General features: G+C 45.8%; 2 protein-coding genes and 1 long non-coding RNA gene across 3 annotated transcripts; 1 reads left to right on the forward strand and 2 right to left on the reverse strand.

Annotated features, from left to right (window-relative positions):
• Nucleotides 1–38: 38 nt before the first annotated feature.
• Nucleotides 39–9,882, reverse strand: mlpha (melanophilin a). The gene is made up of 14 exons (XM_035533782.1): nucleotides 9,785–9,882; nucleotides 8,241–8,462; nucleotides 8,027–8,139; nucleotides 6,993–7,022; nucleotides 6,779–6,840; nucleotides 6,371–6,460; nucleotides 6,165–6,291; nucleotides 5,886–6,078; nucleotides 5,607–5,694; nucleotides 5,285–5,512; nucleotides 3,427–3,597; nucleotides 3,018–3,179; nucleotides 2,696–2,767; nucleotides 39–2,183 (listed from the first exon to the last, which is right to left on the reverse strand). The coding sequence occupies exons 1-14, from the start codon at nucleotides 9,880–9,882 to the stop codon at nucleotides 2,118–2,120; spliced, it is 1,722 nt and encodes a 573-aa protein (XP_035389675.1). The 3' UTR covers nucleotides 39–2,117.
• Nucleotides 9,883–15,244: 5,362 nt separating this feature from the next.
• Nucleotides 15,245–16,897, reverse strand: trim63a (tripartite motif containing 63a). The gene has a single exon (XM_035533731.1). The coding sequence runs from the start codon at nucleotides 16,763–16,765 to the stop codon at nucleotides 15,722–15,724; it is 1,044 nt and encodes a 347-aa protein (XP_035389624.1). The 5' UTR covers nucleotides 16,766–16,897; the 3' UTR covers nucleotides 15,245–15,721.
• Nucleotides 16,898–19,195: 2,298 nt separating this feature from the next.
• LOC113574011 lies at nucleotides 19,196–23,203 on the forward strand. Its single transcript, XR_003410277.2, has 4 exons — nucleotides 19,196–19,476; nucleotides 20,190–20,378; nucleotides 20,567–21,121; nucleotides 21,866–23,203. It is a non-coding gene; the product is annotated as an uncharacterized LOC113574011 (long non-coding RNA).
• Nucleotides 23,204–25,144: the final 1,941 nt, after the last annotated feature.

Consider the following 25,144-nt stretch of genomic DNA (forward strand, 5'->3'; position numbering starts at 1 on the left):
CTATCTATCTATCTATCTATCTATCTATCTATCTATCTATCTATCTATCTATCTATCTATCTATCTATCTATCTATCTATCTATCTATCTATCTATCTATCTATCTATCTACAAATTACGAATTGATTTATTTAGGTATTTACTTATTTACTTATTCATCGGTCCGTCCATCAGGTCAAAGATTCGGGTCTGACCAGTGAAAATATTGCGACCTCGTCGGTATAAGTGGTCCATTGCCTCCCTCGTGAGTCTTTGACGGGTAACTACAGCATAATAAATGGTTCCTACTGTGTTGTATGAAAAACCATTTACTAGCTACCTTATATTTCACTGTATATATTTATAATGTAGCATTAAATGTTGAACAAAAGTACACTTAAATGCATCAATCTCTCACCCAGTAATTTTAAAACAGCAGTAAACAGCCGTAAATAGACACAGTCCTGTTTGGTGTCCTGTGCAATGAATTAAATGTTCAGAGACGGAAGTCTGGTGGAATTCTGAATGTCCTCCAGGGGGCAGCAGTTAACTGAGAAGGCAGTTACCCCTACACATGCACAAGCCTCCAACAATGCAAAGACAAAACTGACCAACACGTTAAGAATTTAATAATTGCGTTTTCAAAGCACACATACATATGGACATGAAGCACATCACCCTAAAATTGTCAGCATCTTAAGATGATGTGAATTAGTAATGTGCACTTCTGCTACTGATGAAATATGTATGTAAATATATTAAACATTAAAGAGATTTGTTTTCTGATTCTTCATTTTGTAATGACTTTCTAAAGTTTTTGTTGAGCAGTTGGTGTTAACAGGGTTACACTATCACACACTACGTCTACGGGACACACTTACCTAGAGCACTTAGTCATGATGCATCAGACCACTAACAGACTGTTACTGACAGCACTCTCAGCGAAGCTGAATTGGTGTTATGTCCTGAAAGGATGAGAGACAAATGCCTAGACTGCAGTCTGTTTACAATGTTTCATATTTGCTTGGAAGAGGAGGAATAAATTACTGACAGGCTATGTGAGTGGCAGAGACAGAGAAGATGACTGAGAACTGGGACATCTTTTTAAGACATGGGGTGAATATTTTCACACATAGCAGGAAATGCTTGGCAAAACCATGAGAAGGAGGAGCGTCTCACTGGACTACTCTACGTCTCACTGGACTACTCACTGGAATACTCTACGTCTCACTGGACTACTCTACGTCTCACTGGACTACTATACTCACTGGATTATTTCCTGCTAAATCTCACTGCATTACTCTACGTCTCACTGGACTACTCCACGTCTCACTGGACTACTATACGTCTCACTGGGCGTCTTTACGTCTCACTGGACTACTATAATCATTGGATTATTTCCTGCTAAATCTCACTGGACTACTCTATGTCTCACTGAACTACTATACGTCTCACTGGGATACGATACTCACTGGCTTATTCTAAATTTTTGCTTGGCAAAACCATGAGAAGGAGGAGCGTCTCACTGGACTACTCTATGTCTCACTGGACTACTCTACATCTCACTGGACTACTATACTCACTGGATTATTTCCTGCTAAATCTCACTGGACTACTCTACATCTCACTGGAGACTACTCTACTTCTTCTCATCGATGTGAAGAAGAGCAACAACCAAGACATAGAGCAGCAGTACAGTTAAAGTCACATGCACCTCTACATAAGTGCTGCTCTGGGCACACAACAGACACACACACAGTGTGTCCCATGAATTCTGTTCCAAACATAAATGGCCACTAATCCCTTCCAATGTCAGATGTGTGGTCCGAGTTTACGTAAGCGTTACCCAGTGTTGGCTACACTTACAGTAACTGGGCTTAAAGTATTTTGCAGTGAAGTACATACGGTTTTTATCATCCATGGAGTTATCTTACTGAACTATTTGTATCACAGCCTACAGTATCATTTTCACCCTTATGGAAACATATACACCTGCTATTCCATCGGCAGCTTTGACCAAGTCTCATCTGGTGCTCATTCCCAGCGACTGCGTCAATAGGTTCATACACGTGCAGTTGTAGAATGTTCATCGGCTCACACAGAGGAAGTATGCTGGCTTAGTGACATCATTCTGGTGATCAGAAGGGAACTCTGTTTATGCTGATGTCCTGTGTCATTTTTCTTCTTTGTTGTATGCTTGATGCCTGCAAATCCAGAAAACACCTTTTAAAACAATGGCACAAAAGTCTCGGAAATGCACATGAAAGGCTCAGAGAGGCAAATATGACTCACCATCAAAATCAGACTCATTGGCATAAGAAATTTAATTGTGATTCTGACGAATATATTTGCAAATCTGGTAATCACTTATAAGGCATAATGTTTGTGTATTACTGTGTTATAATGCATCTGTTTGTGTATTACTGTGTTATAACGCATCTGTTTGTGTATTACTGTTATAATGCATCTGTTTGTGTATTGCTGTGTTATAATGCATCTGTTTGTGTGTTACCGTTTTATAATGCATCTGTTTGGGTGCTGCTGTTTTATAATGCATATGTTTGTGTATTAATATGTTATAATGCATCTGTTTGTGTATTAATGTGCTGTAATCCATCTGTTTGCGTGTTAATATTTTATAATGCATCTGTTTGTGTGTAACTGTGTTATAATGCGTCTGCTTTGGTATTACTGTGCTATTAAGTGAACACATCACCTTTTTCTTGGCTTTGTCCATTGAGAGTCCTGACACACTGAGAGCAGCAATCTTATTCTCAATGTCTGAAACCTACCAAAAGAAAAGTGCACTAGGCTTGATTCAAGAGCACAAGAAGAAGTGAAGACATGCCAGATGACAAGTAATCACCCAGACACATTCAAAGTGTTTCCATATATATCATGGGTCTAAGTCCCCGGCGCGCACACGCCACCATACTGATCAAATACGCAGCTCACTCTGGATAAAAGCGCTTGATAAAGATGTGCATTCACTCTGATGGTCTCTCCTCACTCTCCGTACTTTAGTGATCATCTCTCACCTCACTCTCTGTGCTCTGGACCTTAGCAGCTGCTATGGAAAGTTGTTCCTCCAGCTCAGACAGCTCGGAGTCGGTGAGGGGGAGGTAATGTTTAGTAGCATTCTGTTCAAGCAGCCTCAACTTCCTCTCCATGTTGAAGGATTTCCCTGCGGTCAGGTACAGCTGTAATGGAGCAGGAGAGACCGTGAGAGCATTCTGCACCAGTGCTGATACTCGGTGGCCAGAGAGCATAGATGTGCAGGTTCCTTTTATCTAGTTTTATTCGTTTGAGCAGCACAGCCATTCGCCAAGCGGTAATGAAATGCATGACAAACATTAACTATAAGCCCCAAGTTGTGTGTGACCTTGTGCGTGACCTTAAGACTGTGTGCTAGATCAAACATATCTGCAAAGATATCTTCAGGCTTACATTTTCCTCGAGTTGTCTGTAAGCCTCAGAAGCTTTTTTTACATCTGTGGCCCCTAACTGGGGTCTGTCAGGGGGGTCTGGGGGGGCCAACTCAGCTTGAACACTTTCAACGGCATTGAGGGTTCTTAGAACCTTGATTGTGATGTCACAAAGTGCTGCAGCAGTGGATCTCTGAAAGCCATGCAGAGGGAACAGCAATTAGCTGAGGAGAGCAACCCTGCTAACAGAACAGCACTGCTAACAGAGCAGTGCTGCTAACAGAGTAGTCCTACCAACAGAGCAGTGCTTCTAACAGAGCAGCACTACTAACAGAGCAGTGCTGCTAACAGAGCAGTCCTACCAACAGAGCAGTGCTTCTAACAGAGCAGCACTACTAACAGAGCAGTGCTGCTAACAGAGCAGCACTACTAACAGAGCAGTGCTGCTAACAGAGCAGTCCTACCAACAGAGCAGTCCTGCTAACAGAGCACTGCAGGGACTATTCTGGTTTGTGCGTAAGTCTTCCTAACTCTCATGCTAACTGGTGTGTGTATAATTAGTGTTACTTCAAAACGCAAACCACTTGTAACATTTACAAAATGTATTAAATGTTTCATGTCCTCTATTTTTGCATCCACAAATATTTTAAGCCAGCTAAAGAAACCTGTTGGCTTACCTCTCACAATAGATTACATGGCTGTTAAATTTACACTAAACTGAAAATGAATTAATGTTTTAATGTATAGGAAACCCAGATTAACAATATTTACTGTATAATGTACAACAATAACAGTATTCTTCAGTGGGCTTACTGTATTTGGACAATTGTTCTCACAGTGCAATACACTGTTGATCAGAAAATTATGCACAATCAATAACAAATACTCTAATACCAAATCAATATTTCCACTATATATACTAATTCACACATATTTGTCTGCCGGTCAGTATCAGACGTCTACGTCTGTCTGTCCATCCTGCCCACATATTTTTATCAACATCACAACCAACCCCCCCTTACCCCCCCCGTAGCGGAGATGACAGCCCAGGGTTCAGCAGTACACATACTGCAGTAATAGTGGAAAATCTCTTCACACATCTACATCTATATTTCCCCAATATACTTGCACATTGCATTACAAGTTTGACCACTTTTGTATGGATGGAAACAAAGCTGCAAACAAACAAAAAAAAAAAACTGAATAAACTGGGGAAACTTTCTGCTAAAATCTGAATAATCTGTCTTACATATTTCAAGTGTATATTTTCATTTGTTTGTCAAAATGCAACATATTTCCCTCCACAGTGATCAAAATTATTTTGGGTTTTACAGTGAAATGAAACCATTTTGATGTCTGAGTCACAATTGGTCCCTCCTGTCGTCTGTGTTCCACGGTTTCCCTGTCTTGTTTTGTTTTGGTTCCATTCTGTAGTTTTGTTGCAAGTTTTGGATTGAATGTCTTATGTATCAAAGCACTGCACAAGTACAGACAGTTTAGTTCACATAATCTATTGTTATGGTGAATGTGTTAAGTGTTTTGATAAAGTGGATCAATTGTAAAAAACTGTGATAATGTAGGTGTGAGCTGTTAAAATGAGCAATGGCTTATAATTTGATAATAAAGGTGTACTTAATTAAAAGTTAAACTCATCCAGGAATATCAAGTTGCAGCTTCTACCAAAAACTCAAGCATTGGTCTGGATGAAAAGGCCGGAACAGATTGAGTTTATCTGTGAACTGTTTACGCTGATAATGAAAATAATTACATAACCACATATGTTATCAGAGCAAAATTATTAAGTAAATGAACACCATTCCTTGGGTAAACATCTTTATCCCTTGTGTTTATCGTGTGTGTGTGTGTGTGTGTGTTCTTACCTTCTGTGCCTCAGTGGGTATCTCATCATCACTGGAAGAGCTCATAGCAGCTTTCTGTGCCATTGGAGCTGACGGGTCCTGTTCCCTGATGGTTCTGCCCCTCACCCCAGGACCCCTGGAGGGGGCGGGCCTTCTGGGATGCTCCTCATCGGAGGACAACGCCCTGTCACTCATCAGCTCATCCAGCTTCTTCTTTAGGTTCTCCTCCTCCAGCTGGCCTGCTGACAGCTGACACACACACACACACACACATCCTCACTGCCTGCTCTCTGATACCTTTGGGTTAGCCTGGTGACTTGGGGCCGTGTGCCTGCGTTCATACCTGATCAGGAGGGTTCATCATCTTCTCCTCCAAGTGGTTCAGCAGAGTCTCAATGGCAGACATTCTCTTGCTCAGTTCATTAATCTGCTTTGAGACACCAGGTGTCAGGGGTCAGGTGGTGGAGACAGACAGAGAGAGGTAACAAACAGATCCAAACCAATCCAGTTTCTCCCAGTGCGTTCCATGAACATCATCATGTTTCCTAGCAACCTGGCTCAGTGTGACGGTTCTTTTTTCCCCACCTGGTGGTGCTGTGGGTGGCGGTTCTCACATCCCAGAGGTGCACTCAGACTGACGTTCTCCTGGGCGTGGCTACGGCGCGGGGGGTGGGGCTGGTAGATGGGACCACGGAGTCCGTCCTCGTCCTCAGAGGTGTCCATGTACAGGGACACCGCGCTGCGTTGGGGCACGGCGTTGATTTTGGACAGTGAGCGAGCACGCACCATTCTGTGCTCAAAGTGCATAGCATCGTCTGCACATGGGGAGTGAAAACAGCTTACAACTCGTGTGTGTGTGTGTGTGTGCGTATGTGTGTGTGTGTGTGATGCCATAGTTAACCTGGCATTGACAACGGGTCCAGACTCCTTCTACGATTCATGAGGTGATGATGATGATGATGATGATGACAGGCGTCAGCACGACACTCCGTGTCACCCCGCGGCCGCCCCCGCGCGTCCTGGGAGTGCTAAGGGGAAAGCAACAGATCAGTGTACCGGATCTGGGCGTGAGGCCCATGGCGCTAAGCCAGCATTGATTACTCTTGCCTGTACAGAATGTCGGCGGGAATGGCTACTGTAGTTGTCCATGTCCAGATCCAAGGGGTGGACAGACAGCAAACGCCTCGTCTTCCTCACCTCCGGACGCCAAAAGAACGGACAACGTTAGCATTTAAGACTGGGTCCACCAGGCCAAGAATACCTCATTGTTAAACCCGTAAAAAACACATTTTATTTTATTCAGAGTACTTTAAAATCTTTTTGTCAGATACATGGTTTTAGACATGGCCTATAAAAATCCACATACATCCACAGGCCATAATTTCAGTGTATGAGTATTATAATGCCTGTAGTGCTAAAAATGAACATTTGCCAAAAACATTCTAAAGCCACTGTACTCTGAATTCTGGGAAAGTGTCTTTTTTTAACGTATTCCTCTAACGCCTGCATATTTGCCTGCATATAGCGCTGGGTCTCCACTGTATCCATGTCTTCATCGTCATGGCCACTGTGTCCATCTAAAAAAAAGGTCACCCAGTTACCCGTGCACCCAGCTCAGGGTGTTCTCGCTAAGACACTGGGACTGTGCGCCTTGTGTCATAGACAACTGCTCATAGGTATGCATCGTCAATCAATCTACTCGCCAACTCACTGCAATCTACTTGCCAACTCACTGCAGACGTGTCGTTGTCACGGCGACCTGGACAAAGAAAGAGGAATGGTGTGAACATTAATCTCGTGACTTTGAAAAACAACACCTGCAGGTGGGACCCCCATAGCAACATGACATAGCGACAGTTTCTTCACTGATCAGCTCTAGACTTCCACGACACCTGGTATAACACTGTGAAGTCAGATTAATATTAGTACTGAATCTCACACGATATCTGTCACCTTATCCAATGTGTAATTACCATTGATCTTCTGTGTGCTAAAGTCTCTGTGTTCTGGATATACTGTTAAATCCTCACATGACGTTCAGTCTGTAGCCACAGTACACTGGGTGCACGGTACATGTGGCAGAACATGGTGAAGAGTCTACGTCTGGACTATCCATTTATTCACTGTTGCTGTGTATGTAATTGACTTGTTATTATGTCCGTGCAAATGTGAGCTGCTTCCAGGACAATTGAACAAGTGAAAGGTGGTATTAGAATAGTCATGTCCACTCACTACAGATCTGAGTAAAGATGATCAGACATTTGTATTATGGTTACAAGGCTTAAAGAGTAGACGAAACCTGACAAACAAACAAACAGATATTGCCCTTTAGCTGTGGCCAGCATAAGTACCCTGCCAACCACTGAAACTATGCTTACCATTTCAGCATATAACATGTCTGATCTCAGCCCAGAGCTCATAAACAACCTCCACAGACCTCTGATCAGACCCAGAACACCACGTGACCCACTAGGTCCTCTACACCACAGACACCACACACAGCAACACGCTGACCTAATGACCAGCGAATGCGGTCAGGCTAACCCTTCATCTGACACGCAACACTGAGGTGCACAGCGAGACTCCTTTGACTTTTAGTGGCCACTGAATTTATGGTGACGTGTGCCGTAAGATATGTGTATGAGTCAGCAAACCAAGCACAACCGCTGCGTCTGTGGAAAACTTTGATAACGTGCGCTGTGATAACACGTGAGGTTGTTCAGACACATCAAAGGCCATCGGAGTACTATTTTCGGAACCCACCCGCATCACTCAACCTCTTGCGCAGCGACCTCAACACTTTAGCACCGCCAAAGCGCTTGAAACGAGAGTGCACGTTGTCATGGTACCAGGTCAACGTTCCGATCTTCAGGACCCTGTGCAGACAAAGAGACAGAGTTTGAGGTCACTGTTGTCAAGATGAGCAGACTTTGCTCGTGCGTGCGCCCTCAGTCCCGTGACGCTTGCGCTCTCTCACCGGGCGGCTCGGCAGGGCTCACACACCCAGCCGCGCTCCTTCCCGCTGTAGCGGCTGCACGTCCCGCACGCGTACAGCTGGCAGTCCTGACACTGCCGTTTCCTGTTGACCAGGAACCGGAAAGGCTGGAGGCAGTGGAGGCAGTGGGACTCAGACAGCGAGGGCCACGAGCCCAGCAGCTTGCGCTTGGCATCGTCCTTCTCGATCCTGGTCTGCAGCTCCCTGCACGACCCGGAACCCGGACCCACCACAACCGGCAAAACACAGCATAACCGGAATTCAGAAGAGCAGAGTGGAAAGAGAAGAAAGAGTGATGGAATGATATCACTGGTTCAGAATGAGACTGTTATAGACTGTTATAACACGGGCTCTGTGTGTAGCCTGCGTTAAGGCTAAAGATATTTCAGAAAGCTCTTCCCTCAATCCCAGCTCACCACTATTAACATATAAAAAAAGTAACCTTACAGCATTCCATAAAACCTGATGGCTATGTCTCTCTATGGCACCAGACATGACAAAAGTTGACAGTGGAAAATCTGGTTCACTTATCACTGGCATCTTTATCAGACACAAGCCAACAAAAACCAAGAGCCAGACACCGAACTCTTTGTGTAAGCGGAGAAAAGAGTTCACAAAGAAGTGTGTTTTCCCAGGCAGAGCCCTGGGGCAGTCCAGCCTTGTGACCTCGCCATGATGATCAGAGCAGGAACTGTTTCTGTGCAGGAGCTCTGTCACCCTCACATTCCACTGCCCTACTGCTGCTGACACATTCTATAGAGAGCACAAGGCAGGAGTAGTCACGTTACCCCCCACCCCCCCCACAGATGTACTGCCCTGCTCCACACAGGCCACAGTGGCTAATTCTGGCATCAGTGCACAATCATGTGTCCAGTATAGTTAAGATGCCTGAAAGCATTCACATTAGGGGCAGATGGGTGTACTTGTGTTTTTAACAGGTGTTGGTGTGTCCGTGTCAGGGTAGAGTCTGTGGTCTAACAGGTGTTGGTGTGTCTGTGTCAGGGTGGGGTCTGTGGTCTAACAGGTGTTGGTGTGTCTGTGTCAGGGTGGGGTCTGTGGTTTAACACGTGTTGGTGTGTCCGTGTTAGGGTGGGGTCTGTGGTTTAACGTGTTGGTGTGTCCGTGTTAGGGTGGGGTCTGTGGTTTAACGAGTTGGTGTGTCCGTGTTAGGGTGGGGTCTGTGGTTTAACGTGTTGGTGTGTCCGTGTTAGGGTGGGGTCTGTGGTTTAACGTGTTGGTGTGTCCGTGTTAGGGTGGGGTCTGTGGTTTAACGAGTTGGTGTGTCCGTGTTAGGGTGGGGTCTGTGGTTTTACGAGTTGGTGTGTCCGTGTTAGGGTGGGGTCTGTGGTTTAACGTGTTGGTGTGTCCGTGTTAGGGTGGGGTCTGTGGTTTAACGAGTTGGTGTGTCTGTGTTAGGGTGGGGTCTGTGGTTTAACGAGTTGGTGTGTCCGTGTTAGGGTGGGGTCTGTGGTTTAACGAGTTGGTGTGTCCGTGTTAGGGTGGGGTCTGTGGTCTGTCAGGCTCACCCAAGTCTGTCCTGCTCCTTCTTCCTCAGCTCGAGGTCTCTCTGGATGACCTCCCACACGTGCTTGACCTCCTCATCCGTAAGCCTGGACAGATCCATCTCAGAAATCTAGACTGTCACTTCAGCTCCTCAGCACAAGGAACCTGAATGTTACAAGGCAAAACCACGTTTGTAACTATATTCCAAATCTAGAACAAATAAAGTGTGAAATCAATTTGCTTCTGCAAGTTCATTTCCATGAGTAAGTGATTCTGTCAGCTGAAAATGAAGCAGAAACAATGCACGTGAAGCTTGGAGAGTTGTGCTCTTTTCTCTGATCAGACGTATCTCAGCATTTTAAACAGTTGTTCTGCCAGGTACCTCAAAGGAGCACAGTAATGACACACACACACGCACACACATACTCACACACACATTCACACGTACACACACACACTCACACGCACACACTCACACACACCCTCACATACCCACACACACACACTCACACACACACACACAAACACTCACACACACACACACACGCCCTCACATACCCCCCACACACACACACACTTACATACCCACCCACACACACACACACTCACACACACACTCACACGTACACACACACACACACTCACACGCACACACTCACACACACACACACACACACACACCCTCACATACCCACACACACACACTCACACACACACACACACACACACACTCACACACACACACGCCCTCACATACCCCCCCCACACACACACACTTACATACTCACCCCCCCCACACACACACACTCACACCCACACACACATTCACACCCACCCACACACACACTCACATACCCACCTACCCCACACACACACACACACACACACACACACACACACACACAGTAATGAGAGTCTCCCTACATGTTGAAGGTTTCTGCAAACACACCTCAAAAACACGTCCATCAGTTACTGAAACCGCATCTGTGAATCATGTGTGGGGTTAAATATTTGTCCGTGATAATAAATTAATGAAATGAATCGTTAAGTAATGACTAGAGTTAGAGGAATGGCAGCATAACAGGGAAACGGCAGTCTGCCAATATGTTAATGTTCAGCTCTAACCCATACGCTATTGATTTCCTGTTCCTCCTTAGACATATGCATATTGCATATGCATATGATTATCGATTACACTGTGGGGTTTTAAGTATCTGAACCAAATAAATCAAGTGTGACAGACATCTAATGTGCATTAAACAGACGTTACCATTAAACACTACTTAACTTTGTCTCGAACAGAACTTTTTTGTGATCAAGTGCTATTTCTACTTTCTAATGCAACGGAAAGTCAACATTTAATCTTAAAAGTGAATCTTTTCCGTATGCGCTGTAAGTAAAGGTTTATTTACCCTTGTCTTGGCGAACAGCCGCTGTCGGAAAGTCCCCTTTGAAACTCAGGCAAGAGATCGGTGAGAAGTCTGAATCTCGGCTGAGTGCATCACATGCTCATATTTAAGTGAATCAGGCCGCGAACATCGGCTGATGTTCGTGCCTGCGGGCAACTGAGGCCTGACCTCTCTCTCCGCTCCCCTCCTCGGAACAGGCTGTGGTGATCTGAAGCAGAAATACGCGTTTAGGATCGAGGTCACAGTGTTACACTTCAACTTTTCTGGTTCTGTTTCTTTTTAAATATATTTTCACTTCACCAGCGATGAGTTGCTAATGCATGTGAATTCTTCACTTTATTATATTAGTAGGCGAAGTGTTGCTAACCGCTTTTTGGTGAATTTAGAAGTTTATTCGTTTTCATTTCTATTTTAATTGCCTTGGTGTGGGCGAGCCAAGTCGATCTAGGCGAGCTAGGTGACTCACTGATTAAACATTTGACTGTTGACCACATTTTAATCAGATTAACCTTTTTTAATTGACTTGCGAACACATCAGTGGGTCAGGCTCTCTGGCCTTGCAGATTTATGGGTGGCGTCGGGCACTTGTGCCTGTACAATACGTCCAAGTTTTATAGCGCACACTGATGTCTTTACAAGGTGATACAGGATTCCTGTGTTGACTAACTAAACTAGTACTTATTGTAGGGTATTGTTTATTACACTGATGTTGTCTAACAAACTCTAGCACTTATTGTTTATTACACTGATCATTGTTTAAGAGAGACCTTATGTATTTGTACTTCTAGTCATCAGCAGAGATCCCTGTATTTCTAGTGTTGTAGATCAATGGTATATTAGACTCTAACCTACTGTACTGTACTAGGATGTATCTATGAGGAAATAACAAAGCACTTTTGATAAGAGCGTCTGCTAAACGCCGTAAATGTAAATGTAGACGTACGTATCTGCGGTGTGCGCCACAGTTTGCTCTCTCCGTAATAATATACTGCGTTGGAGAATAGCTGGAGATGCTGAAGGTCTGCTGCACACATGGCGAGGTGAGGGTGAGGTGACCTACGCAAACGTCCTAGTTACTGTGCGACCATCTACAGGCAGTGGCTAAATATGAACTGTGGGTATTTTTACACATAGAGCCACTTACATGTGTGCTCTGCACAAGCTAAGGACATGATTTGCGTAACAGAATCCCACATCCTGCACTGTGTTCAAAATGCTCCACTTTTCCCCGCACATCACAGCATTTATTAACAACAAAAACAACAACAATAATAATATGCTCCTGTATGCAGAGGTCTCTGTGCGTTCCTGTTACATATGCCCCATCGTGTTGGTGGATCGAGAGATTCGTTGAGTTCGGTGAGTTGTCCCAGTTTCGGGGGTGGGGGTGGGGTTCATCCATAACCCTAAAATTAGCCGTGACACAGCGCTCGACCCTGTTGGCTAGCCAGGGGAAGTCCTGCTCTTATTTAGTGAAGGTCCTCTTCTACATCGCGTAGCATATGGACGGACCCAGTCCACACATACTGGCTACACGTTACGCTCTACCGCCGAGGAGTGAAGTAGTTGAAAACAGGACCTCAAACTGAACTGCTCCGTCTATTAAACTTTAGTGACTTATTGGCCATCAGAGAGTTGCAATCAGAGCTCAAAAACCCAGAAATAAGACGGGCGTTAAAGGGCCAGTGCCTGATTTGGAGCTGTCTGTGTCGTTTATGATGTATGCTGTGGCACACAGACGTGATCCGTGCTATTCCGAACTGGTTCTGATGTGTCATTGGGTATTGGAGCCATTTAAACACGAACATGTTTTGTTTCCATGTCTTGGGCGTCTCTGCACTCCACAGCGATGTGGCAACGTGGTGATGATAATAACAGATCAAGAAGGCGCAACACGACTGGAACGGCAACTGAGCACAGTGTTATGGTTAGGGTTTAGGGTTTAGAGTTAGGGTTAGGGGTTAGGGTTAGGGTTTAGGGTTAGAGTTTAGGGTTTATGGTCAGGGTTAGGGTTATGGTCAGGGTTAGGGTCAGGGTTAGGTTAGGGTCAGGGTTAGGGTTAGGGTTAGGTTAGGGTCAGGGTTAGGGTTAGTGTTAGGGTTAGGGTCATGGTCAGGGTTAGGGTTAGGATTATGGTCAGGGTTAGAGTTAGGGTTACTGTTATGGTCAGGGTTAGGGTCAGAGTCAGGGTTAGGGTTAGGTTAGGGTCAGGGTTAGGGTCACGGTTAGTGTTAGGGTTAGGGTTAGGGTCGGGGTTAGGGTTAGGGTTAGAGTTATGTTAGGGTCAGGGTTAATGTTAGGGTTAGGGTTAACCCTTACACATGTAATGTTCAAGCAAAGTCAAATGTATTTATACAGCACTTTTTACAACACATTTGTCACAAGGCAGCTTCACACGTCCAGATCCCTAATGAGCCTTCTTACCGTCACATTTCACAAGCTGAACTAGAGGACACTGGTCAGTGAGATAAGGCGCGTCAGCAGCGTGACGTCTACCCATCGTGTGTTTTGTTCGGTTAATCTGCTAATAACAGCTCTTGCACACTACAAGAGGACTACAATGTCCAGTCTGGCTGTCTGAGAAAGTAACTGTCCCTGTTTAAACCTGTTAGGTTCAACACCCACAGAAAACGCCATCATAACAATGCCAAACAAATGCTTCTAACATTATTTACTAAATATAGTCCAGTGTCTGTAGACCCACACCACTGTACTGGAGTTACGCTGGTGTGATGTCTTTTTTTTGCTGTCCAGAGCACAGTACAGTCAGACTCCCGTTCAAAGCAGCTGTTCACCACACAGGAGCAGAGTTTCATGTTGGCAGCGTGGATAGCTGCAAGGCTAACCCTACCCTCACATCCACCTGGCTAGTCTTGCAGTAATTCCTACTTCACTTTGAAAGCTGCTACAGTGAACTCATTTGATAGGTCAGTGTCTTCCTGAGTTGCCGCTGATAAATAAAGTCTGGTGTCCTCTTTCTGTGGGTGGCAGACAGTTCTGACCTCAGCATGTACACGGACATAATAGTGTGTGTTGAGCTGATACAAGTTTACCAGGCTGAGCTAAGCATGCTGGGGTTTTTTTGCATGTCAGTGTTACTGCTGGTTTGAGTTTGGACCCATAGTGAGTCCTGTGTCAGTGTCGATGCTGGGTTAAGTGTGGACCTGTGGTGACTCTCAAACTGCAGACTTAAAGACATGACTGGTGAGAGAACATCCCAGTCTCTCTAGGTGTTGCGCTGTCAGTCAGCACGGCAGGCCTGGTGTCACAACTGTCTGGTTGTTGCCCACGGGGCAAACCTACCCCCTGCACACATGAAAGCTCAGGGACTCAGGGCCAGCAGTTACAGAGGGACCAAAGACAAGACTGACTTAAGAAACACAAACTGTGTATGTGTGTGTGTGTGTGTGTGTGTGTGTGTGTATTAATCATTATGTTATTTTCTTTTTGGAGCTGTAACGTTCTACTGCATGATGCATTTAACTGCAGGCTGTTCTCTCTGAGCTGAACCATACACGCTGCCAGACGTGTCTGTGTGGATCCGAAGAGTGGCAGTCAATCCTTACTGACAATAAAGCTCAAAAAGTCAATAAACTATATAGAAATCTGATTCAGAAATGTCTGTCATGCTCAAATTACCAGGGGTCTGTGATGTGCATATTTTTTAATTATCTGTGCTTAGCTGCTGACGTTTATTATGGTAAACTTTCCCTAAGCTTGTTTTTCAGGCTTTGTATAAACATGGACTGCAAGGTTTGTGTAGGGCCCTAGCAACTGTATCCGTGGCAGGCCAAATGCTGACCTCTGTGCCCCGGCCCTGGAAGGACGTGTGTAGGCAGCAGGAATGGTCAGAGATGGAAACACGCTTGACACGGGGCGCTATTCCTGGAGCGCCCTGGCTTCTCTCATTCTCACCAGGCTAAAATAGCCCTCCTCCAGACCAGTGCACAGCCGGGGGCCAAACGCTTTGTTATCATGGGACTTTATATTTGATTAAAATTGCCATGGCTAATGTCCATTCCTGACAGGAGCATGACGTGAGGATCGGGTGCCTGTTACACATTCAGGAGATAATTGATGTTTTTTTAAATACTTTATTCCCACTGAATTATCCAATGAAAATAATATTCTACAGTAGTTAATAAGTCAAGTGCATAATGCAACATTTTCAAGTATCTGACACTCAGTTGTTTCAACTGTATTCTACAGCTAGTGGATCCAACTTGGACTTCATCTCATCAAGCGCAGTCTAACACAGGATGTACAAGTGTGAGTCTTGTCATCTACAGAACACTAAAGATATCAAAAAATAATTCAATATGAACAACTGTATAAATACAAAAGTAAAAAAGTCAAGTGGAAAAGTGGAAATGGTGCAATTTCTTTGTACAAAACTGCTTTGTTAAGATTGCACACACTCATCACAGTTTTCAAAAGCAGCTAGACTGTGTCCCGACTGACGGTGTATATCAACATTTTGTTTTTAAATCCCTTTCTCTAACCTTTTCCCACAAAACCATAGTCTTTGTCTCCTATAAAGTTCACAAATCCTTATTCCTCTTCGGCCTCTTCATAGTCATCGTCGTCATCTTCATCGCCGCCTGTTCCAAAGTCCATTTTCACGAGCATGGCCTCCACGTCCTCGGTGAACAGTGTGAAGTGGTCCATCTTCTCAAAGCCGGGCTCCGGCCTCTGTATATGGGAGTTCTTCGCCGTGTCCTTAGCCTCCGTGATGAGCTGCTTGGCGCTGATGAGGAACTCTGCAACACTGCTGTTGTTCAGGCTCTGGGAGGCTTTTTCCATCAGCGTGGTGCTGGCCTGCAGCTTCTGGCCGTACTCGTGGACCAATGATCGCACCAGGGCCGTCTTATCATCCTGCTCCTGGCTGATCGTCTCCAGCAGCTGGGCCTTGCGCTCCTCCAGGATGGCGTAGAGCAGGTCGAACTTCTCCCCCAGCCTCTGTTTCTGCCGCTGGCTGTTCTCCTCCACGGCCTTGCTGGCGTCCTCCAGCTGGGCCAGCGTGGCCTGCACGCAGCCCTTGCTGGCCGCCAGCAGGTCGATGGCGTTTTTGAGCTCCGCCTTCTGCGCCTCGCAGACGTTCTTCAGGGTGGACACTTCACAGTCCTTGTGCTTGCCAAAGACCTTGCACATTGAGCAGGTGGGAACCTGGCAAGTGACGCAGTAGATGTTGATGCGCTCGTCCTCATGCTCCTGGCACATGGGCTCCTTGGCGTCTTTGGCCTTCAGAGGTGGCTCGTTTCCATCGCCATCGCCCCCGCCGCTGCTCTCCAGCTGCTGCTTGTAGATGTCGATGATGTTCTCCACCAGGAGGTTCCTCTGCAGCCCGTAGACACCGTGGCGGTCCAGGACCACCTCGAAGCGGCAGGTTGGGCAGCGGAAGATCCCTCCCGAGAAGTGGTAGGGGTTCCGGGAGTCGTAGAGGTCATTGGCGCAGCCGCGGCACAGGTTGTGCTGGCAGGGTAGTATGACCACAGGCTTGGTGAACATGTCCAGACAGATGGGACAGCTCAGCTGCTTCTCCAGACTCTCCAGGGGACTCAGGGCCCGCACTACCTGACCCGTCTGGATGTCCATGTTTGTGCCCTTCTTCTCGCTGCGTTCCTTCAAGGTTCTGGAGCTTCCCTGCTTGCGTTTGTCCTTGTGGAGGTTTATTCTGATCTCCCAGCAGGCACCCTGGGCTTATATACCCGCCCGCTGCCCATGACACTCGAGCCAAGCGGCGGCCGTGACCAGATTCCTGCCTGCACTTGTTTGTGCGGCTCAATTCGGAGAAAACATGCAGTCTCTTAGCCCTGCCCATCGAGACCAGTCACATGCCAAACTTAGCAACAACCCCCCCCAGCCCGAGCCCCTCTATCTGTGTGAGCACTGCAGCAGGCAGATCAAACAGCCAAACAAGTCCCATGTGACCACCGGAAGTGCAACACAACCTCAGTTTGTTTTCTGCCATTTATCCATTTTACCCGTGAGCTTCTGAATGAGTTTGGTATGTGTAGTCTCCACAGAAGAAGGGCCAGTGGTCAAACCTGCAAACAGCATGATCTTCAAAGATGTTTACAATTTCTTCCCTGTATGCATGTATGTTTGGATGGTTCTGGGAGGCATGGGAAGGTGGATGGATCGAGCTCATTCCATAATAAAAACTGATCCCACCCTCTTGGTTACAGCGCACTCTTGCTCAACCGCAGTGCCAGCGCTGTAAACACACACCATCACGTGTCCTGATTCCATGTGCTTGGCCGCCCCTCGAAAGCAGCTTGTGAAATTTTCCTCTGAAAGTGAGGCGCTCATTGTCCTGGAATGGAAACGTATTCCAGAATAACAAAACCGTGTTCCAGGATAGCAGGTGCTGAGCCACACGCTAGCCCAGGGACACAAATATCAGGAAAACACTTAATTAATTGGCAGGGGGGGGGGGGTTGAATTTGTTTACTTGTTTGGTTGTTTATATGTTCTAAAAGATGAAAGGGGGCGGTGTTTTATTTTTAAACTGAAAATTGATATAAACATATTTTATAAAGGCAAACTATGAATCAAGTGATATATTACAAACAATAATAAATAAACAATATTTTGTGCACTCTCCTCCTTATTAAGAGATCCGTTACAAACTGCTCTCAGCTGGCCAAAGCTCCCCTGAAGTCTTGACTAGTGTAAACTGACAACGTGCAACCAACTGTTAAACGTGAGATTCACTTTAGTGAAGATTACTGTCATTTGTCCAATTACTTTTGGTCCCCTGAAATGGCAGAGACTACATATAAAACAGGCTGCAATTCACATTTGGTTCAATCCATGCAGAATTGAACATTCCGGAATCAAAGCTAACATTCCTCACTTCAACCAGTCACTGCTGAGTTTCACACAGCAACTGGGACTGAACTAGGAAAAACTTAATAATTCGATTTTTGTTTAGATTCCAGGCTTGTGTGCGTGTGACCATCTTTTCTCATCAGAATTATTCTAAGTCTTGTTCTCTGCCTTTCACCACTCACACATTTATCCCTAAAAACATGTCATCTTGGTGTCCTACAAAACAACCCTTGGTCATCTGACTGAATCTGGATATTCTTGTTAAAATTGGTTCATTTTTCCTAGAACAGACCAGAATGTCCTCCAGGGACCTTAATGAAAGGTCAGTCTGATTATATATTATACTGCCAGACAATTTACAGTCCACACACACACACTCACACTCGACTTCTTCCATGTAAATATAAACACACACGTGGTCTTGATATTGCATCAACCTTGGACACTTGTGTCATGTATCACATTCCTATGTGTCCATGGCAACAGAAGACAGGATTCCGGAGTCCACCTAGTGGAGAATGACGGATGGCCAGAATGAGTTTCTGGCCAGTTTACTCTCTCTTATTGGCACTAACGTGCTTTTCTTAATTAAATTATACAGTACATCAAAAGAAAATCAATAGAAGTATAATAATGAGTTTGACTGATATGACCTCAAACAACATACAACGATGTCAAACGGAGGGTGTCCGTGCCAAAACATAATAAAATATATCTTGGAAACTGTAGGGACCAAAAAGCCTAGACAGAGATTTTATGAAGAATACGTTTTGAAAGGGTGTAACTGCGCAACACGACCACTAGGTGGCACAGTATACTCGATTTTACGAGTTCTTTCTTCTAAGAACTTCTATTATTGTAAACACTCGACTTTCTCGTTATAGCCTCAATGATATCCTAAGTGACCGTTTTCAAGTCTTTTTTAAAAATTGTATATAGTGTTTAATATTTTTTCTTGTGACTAAAATGTATCTTATTAACTCAATATATAAATTGAAAGTCATGGTTTAACGATCTTAATTCACGTATATCAGTCTCATCTCGCATTAAGACACATCGTTTGTCTTTAGAAATAAAGATCGGGGTTTTTTTGTGTGCAATTGGTCATTGGGATATCGTTACAGTCTCTGACAAGTAAAACACAAAAAAGGGCCAATTGTACACACCACGCGCGACAAATCCCGACGAACGGACGCGTGTCGGTCCCGGAGCTGCGACCTCACGCGTTTCCTCACTGGACCAACATCTCCGCGTCCGGGCGCCTCCGCAGTACCGATGTGTTGTCCCCGTGTATTGGTGCGTGCATACGACACGGTGACGTGCCTTGCAACACGGCACGGAGGAGCCCTCCGCTCTGCGCAAGCTTTGCCGTCCGCGCGAGCGAGATTCCTGTTGACTTCAGTTCAACTGGACCGGCGTGAAGTTCCCATCCGTGTTGTGTTGTGCATTGTCTGACAGCGCGCTCCGAGACGGTACGTTTGTGGATGTATCATTTCCCACACTTAAAGAGCACGAGGAATTCTGTTTCACGTGAGAAGGGATGTATTGGGTGGCACGGAATGTAAACTTAGCGTGCAGGTCTGACATCACTGCTGAAAAACTGTAAATAACCGTGTGAGACTGTAATAGGATGAATCATCTTCCCCTTATATCTGTGCCAGTATTTTATACAGAGTGAAGAGACTTGGTATCTGTACTGTAGCACCTGAGACCTGTTCCTCTAGACACCAGAGCTAGAAGCTGCAATAAAGGTTCAAGGTTGATCTGGCAGTGGTTAGTACATTTACCTGACACTTTTATCCAAAGCAACTAGGACTGAGTACAACCTGAGCAATTGACAGCTAAGCATCTTGTCAGTGGCAGGGCTTGAAGCAGCAACCTTTGGATCACAAGTGAAGGAGCTTGACCACTGAGCTACCACTGCCACTGCAGTTAGTACAGATCAGCTCCCTGCTCTTCCTGTTTTTGTGTCCTGGACCTGTCCTGGGTCTCTCCTGGACCTGTCCACGGTCGCTCCCGGACCTGTCCTGGATATCTCCCGGACCTGTCCTGGTTCTCTCCCGGACCTGTCCTGGGTATCTCCTGGACCGGTCCTCTGTCTCTCCTGGACCTGTCCTGGATCTCTCCTGGACCTGTCCTGGACCTGTCTTTGGTCTCTCCTAGATCTGTCCTCTGTCTCTCCTAGACCTGTCTTTGGTCTCTCTTGGACCTGTCCTGGACCTCTCCTGGATGCAAACGCCTCTTCCTCAGCAGCAGGTTTTATGGTGCAAAAACGGCATCATTCAAACAGGAAAGGGTTGCTGATTTTATGGAGTGGAGGATTAACTGACTATTATCCAGTCTGTTAATACATTATAGCCACAAATTCTCAGAGGTAAGAATTCTCATGATTTTCCCAAAACTCCAAGTGTTTTCTCCACTGTTGGTGGTTAAGTTACATGTATTGTCAAACTGTGCACTTTTACCTTGTACCTTGTGTCACAAACTTCACATATCCCTTTGAAAACATAAAGAGGAACGTTAATAAAAGAGGAACGCTAATAAAAGAGTTCACATTTCCAGGAGGCCGTGCAGAGGAATGTGCAGGAGGAGAAGTTTTGAAGGATTTATCATGCTGAGAGCTTCTTCTCTCCACGGGGCAATCTGAAGATCTACATCCCCCCTGCACTTCTGCAGCATCTGATCGTAAATGGATCAGTCCCCACAGAGCCCTCAACCACATCTCCTTTACAAATCTATCTGCACAAGGACAACTTTAACCAGGACATAATGAGTCTTGGAAATGGGCCAGCACATAGCAGTGAGCTGCACATCCATGTGGTCGGGGCAATTCCGACTAATCCCAAAGTGGACTTGTGTTTATTTTCCCGGCTGGGCGTCCGTGCTGAACAGACGTCCAGGGTTCCGGGAGGAACAGCGCCTCGGCCCAGCTGAAGCGTGACACGGTGGGGAAGGAGGGCACCACGCCACTGTTCAATCCCATGAGCCCCCCACGTCAGCCTCTGAAGTGCCGCCATACCCCCACCCACAGCCCAGGCAGCGGGCACACCAGGCCGACTCCACCCGGGCCGTTGCATGGAGACAGACGTACACAGCATAAATATCCACTCTACTGAGGTCATGCGCTGCTGGGGTTTTATTAAGCTGCCAATCATTTTTTAATTACCTTAAATAACAGGTTCTTGTTATCTTTAAAAATAGTTAGTTCTTCAAATGCACATTCAAAAGGTATACACCTTTATCATAAATCCCTTTAGTTTAAAAAAGGCAAAAATGAGTGGAAATGTAGTGATTTTATTTTTCACTGAAAATTATTCAGACAGACGCTTTAATAAAATGACGTTGAAGTGTTTGGACAGTTACATGTTTGGGGTTGGGGGGGGGGTTAGCACTTCTGAGCTTTAAATTTCAGACACCTGGAGTACCCCCCCCACACACATACAAACACACCTGCTCTCACTCTACCCCCCCCACACACATCTGCTTTTGCTCAGTCATGTCTCTCTGTGCTCAGTCATGTCTCTCTCTCCTCAGTCATGTCTCTCTCTCCTCAGTCATGTCTCTCTGTGCTCAGTCATGTCTCTCTGTGCTCAGTCATGTCTCTCTCTCCTCAGTCATGTCTCTCTGTGCTCAGTCATGTCTCTCTCTCCTCAGTCATGTCTCTCTGTGCTCAGCCATGTCTCTCTGTGCTCAGCCATGTCTCTCTGTGCTCAGTCATGTCTCTCTGTGCTCAGCCATGTCTCTCTGTGCTCAGCCATGTCTGTTTGATTTTTTGTCTTAGAATTAGTTTTGATTCCCATAAGTGTTATTATTCCTGCACAGATCATGACAGTCAGAAAGTCTTTAACTTTGTTGTTTCAGGTTAAGTCCAGTGTGCTGGAACAGAGAGTCCAAACCCGAGTCTCCCTGTCTAAGTCCCCCTACAAGACTGCACTATATTTCCCCTCGACCGTATTACAATGACACTTAAACCTTTACGGAGCTCCTCCAGCGCTGGCTGCCTCACTATAAAAAGCGGCTTGAAAATAGCACGAGTAAACCGCTAAGTGTTTTACTGCTATAGGAGCATCTTCATGGGCTGGTTGTGGAATTTTAATCAGAGCCTGTGAATGTTGTTCCTCTCATGGAGTGGCAGCGGAGCGGTTGGGCGGGGGGTGTGGAGTGAATGAGAGGCTCACATCCCTGGGGAAAGAGATCATATCCAACGGCATGGCAGTCAATGCGCAAAGGAACGCTGTTGCTCCACACAGGAAAATGCAGTTGGATTAAAATGAGATTACCAAGATTACCCTCACGTCAAGAAAGGGAGAGTGAGAGGTAAAAACAGAGGATTAGTGAAGCATGCAGTATCCAGGGTTGATGGCGTTATTCGCTAAACTCAATCACCCGGTAAATAAAAGTGCTGTTTGCCTGTGGTGTGAGTTCTTGGGTCAATGGAGCCCAAGCAGAGACACCCACGACAGTGTCCACCTGGCCCTGGAATTAACCTCTGTCCACTGTGATTTATTCGCGGGGAGGATTAGGGAGATGTCACACGGATCGTCGGGTTCCACTGCAGCTCGTAAAGACGAAGTCGAGGTTCATGACGACAGTTCTAGCACAGGCTGCGCAATTAGTTTGTTTCTGGAGTCTAACGTTAGACTGAGCCACCACGGGGGCTGCATGTGGAAGCCACCAAAACTGGTTCATGGTGCCACTTTAAAACTAACTGCAGGTCATCACATCAGAAGTGCCAGGTCTTTAACTTTGCTATCTCGGGGACTAGAGGTAAAAGGCTTCTGTGAGTCATAAAAGATCTTAAAAGAAGAGCACTGATCCTGGATCAGTTTCCCCACTTGTTTTACAGCCTTTTGATGTCTCTGCTTCTGCAGGAGCTGCAATGTTTACATTTGAAAGAAGAAACTAGGTCTTCTGCAACAAAAGGCTCTGATGCTCCACTTTTCACAGCTCACCATTGGGACTGTACTATCTACTTTTAGCCCAAATTCATCACAGTTTGCCAAGAAATGGACTTTGTGTGTATATAACTTTGCCTATATTCAAATTAAAATAACTTGCTGGTTGTATATAATAAAACACACTGATTAGAATGCTGACCAGTGTCAACTGGATATTCTGTAGCAGATGCCAGAGACTTTTTATGGCCACAGCCGGAGGTTGCTCTTTAAATCTATTAATAAAGAAGAAATCTCTCTTCTACAACATGCTGTAGTTGTCCATAATAGGTTTGTAGAAGGTCTCCATACTGCAAGGATTTCATGCACTGTAACCTCACTGTGGGTGGCTCATGTTAACTCTGGAGTGTTCCCGTGCTCACAGACTGCACTCTGAGGGACAGCTGTGTAGTCTGGGATTCTGAAAACACCCGTAAAACAAGGCCAAGCAGCACACATTGCCCTGGTTGCCTCTCTTACGCAGGCTGTGGGGCCCCAGGTGCCTGCCGCTCTGGAACTGAGGAGAGCATATCCAGCTTCTCACAGCACAGACCAACGTCATGCCATGCTCCCTCTTACTGAACGCTAGGAAGGAACCCCCCCCCCCCCCCCCCCCCCGCCAACGATTACCTCATCTGGGCGATAAGGTCGCTCAGTTCTTGTGCTCAGCAAACGTCTCAGGAAAGGTTTTCGTCTGCAGAAGGTCTGGGTGGGTGTGAGAGTCTGAGCCCTGCATGGAGCTAAAAATATCTCGTGTTTCCTCGCCCTGTGTCCCTGTGCTTATTAATGAACTGGAAATGTGCTCTACCACTTAATAAGGGAGTCTGAAAAAAAGAAAATATTCTTAACCCCTAGGGGAAAAAATAAAACTTTTTTAAGATAAAGATAAAACTATTTGTCACTATGGCTACTCAGAGGTCAGTCACAAGGCTCTTGGTCAGTATTTCTTGGCGTTCTAACAAAAACAATTCCAGGTCTTCAACTAAAAATTTTGTTATGCATGCCATACTTCTGAGGGACGTTTGTCTTATCTAAAAACAAACCAGATTAATTCATCTAAAACTGCTCCAATTTGGTTCTTAGTCAATTTCCCAGCATTCTTAGATCAGATCAGAGCTGAAAGCCTTAATTGGGATCTTTGTCAGACTGTGTGGGACTGTGGGTCAGCACTGGGTTAACGGCACTCCTGTTAACCCTTCATCCCCTGGGGCGCGATGCAGGAAAAGGGGGGACGTTCTGTCCTGCCACTCTGCATCCCCTCACAAGCGTCCCCCGGGAAGACTTTTCTCAGAAGTGTTTTTTTTTTTTTTTTTTTATGTCTCCTATATTGCCTGTCTGCTGGCTTTGAAGTGGGCTAGCCAAGAAGGCACCTCGGATAGCGTGCTGTCCCGGGGAAGCGTGTTATCTCCTCGGATGGATTCGGCCATCGTTCCGCAGACAGCGCTGCCACGCGGATCTGCAGCCTCCCTCTCTTCCTCAGACCCGAGGCGTGCATCTCAGCGTGGAACACACAGCGTATGTTTCCCTTTACCTGCTCCTACGGCTTGGCTCCCATCCCAGAAGCGAGAGCCTGGAGGTTCCGAACCCCTCCTCACAGCTGTTTTGTTTTCGCCATGTTGCTGCCGTGGAATCTTTTAGTTCTTGGTGTTTGTTTTAAGCTGCGTTGGGACTGCGGCTCTGCGGTTCTGTCTGAGTTTTATGCAGGGTTGTCAGGTTCCCCACCGCCCAGACCACTCTGGAGACACTCCCTCCCTCTCTCAGGAGGGACGTCTTTCCTTGTTTTTATTTAACTGTACTCTCAGTTAAGCTTAATGCGACCTTGAGCGTTTTTAAATAAAATGTCAGTTGAATTATTAAACTCTTACCAGGTTCTTTTTTTTTTTTTTTTGAACACAGATTTGGTAATGAAGTCATTTTTAATACTCAGATCAATGGTGGTTACCACAGAAATGTGAAAGGAATTCCTCTGTCCTTCCACACACACATTTGCCCGTCGGCTAATTACACTTATTCTGGGGATCCCAGTTCCATGGAGATGCTAAGGGGATTAAACGTAATCTGTCTCCTCCCAGGTGGGATTTATGCTCCTTTTGTCACGTTAGTTAGTGTCAGCCTTAGGAGAGGGCTCCACTTATCTGAATTAGCACACAATCGACCCCCAGTAAACGGGGTCGTGGAACGGAGGAGCGGTCACGCTCTTCCTCAT

The sequence above is a fragment of the Electrophorus electricus genome, chromosome 1, assembly GCF_013358815.1.
Source record: "Electrophorus electricus isolate fEleEle1 chromosome 1, fEleEle1.pri, whole genome shotgun sequence".
Classification (NCBI taxonomy): domain Eukaryota; kingdom Metazoa; phylum Chordata; class Actinopteri; order Gymnotiformes; family Gymnotidae; genus Electrophorus; species Electrophorus electricus.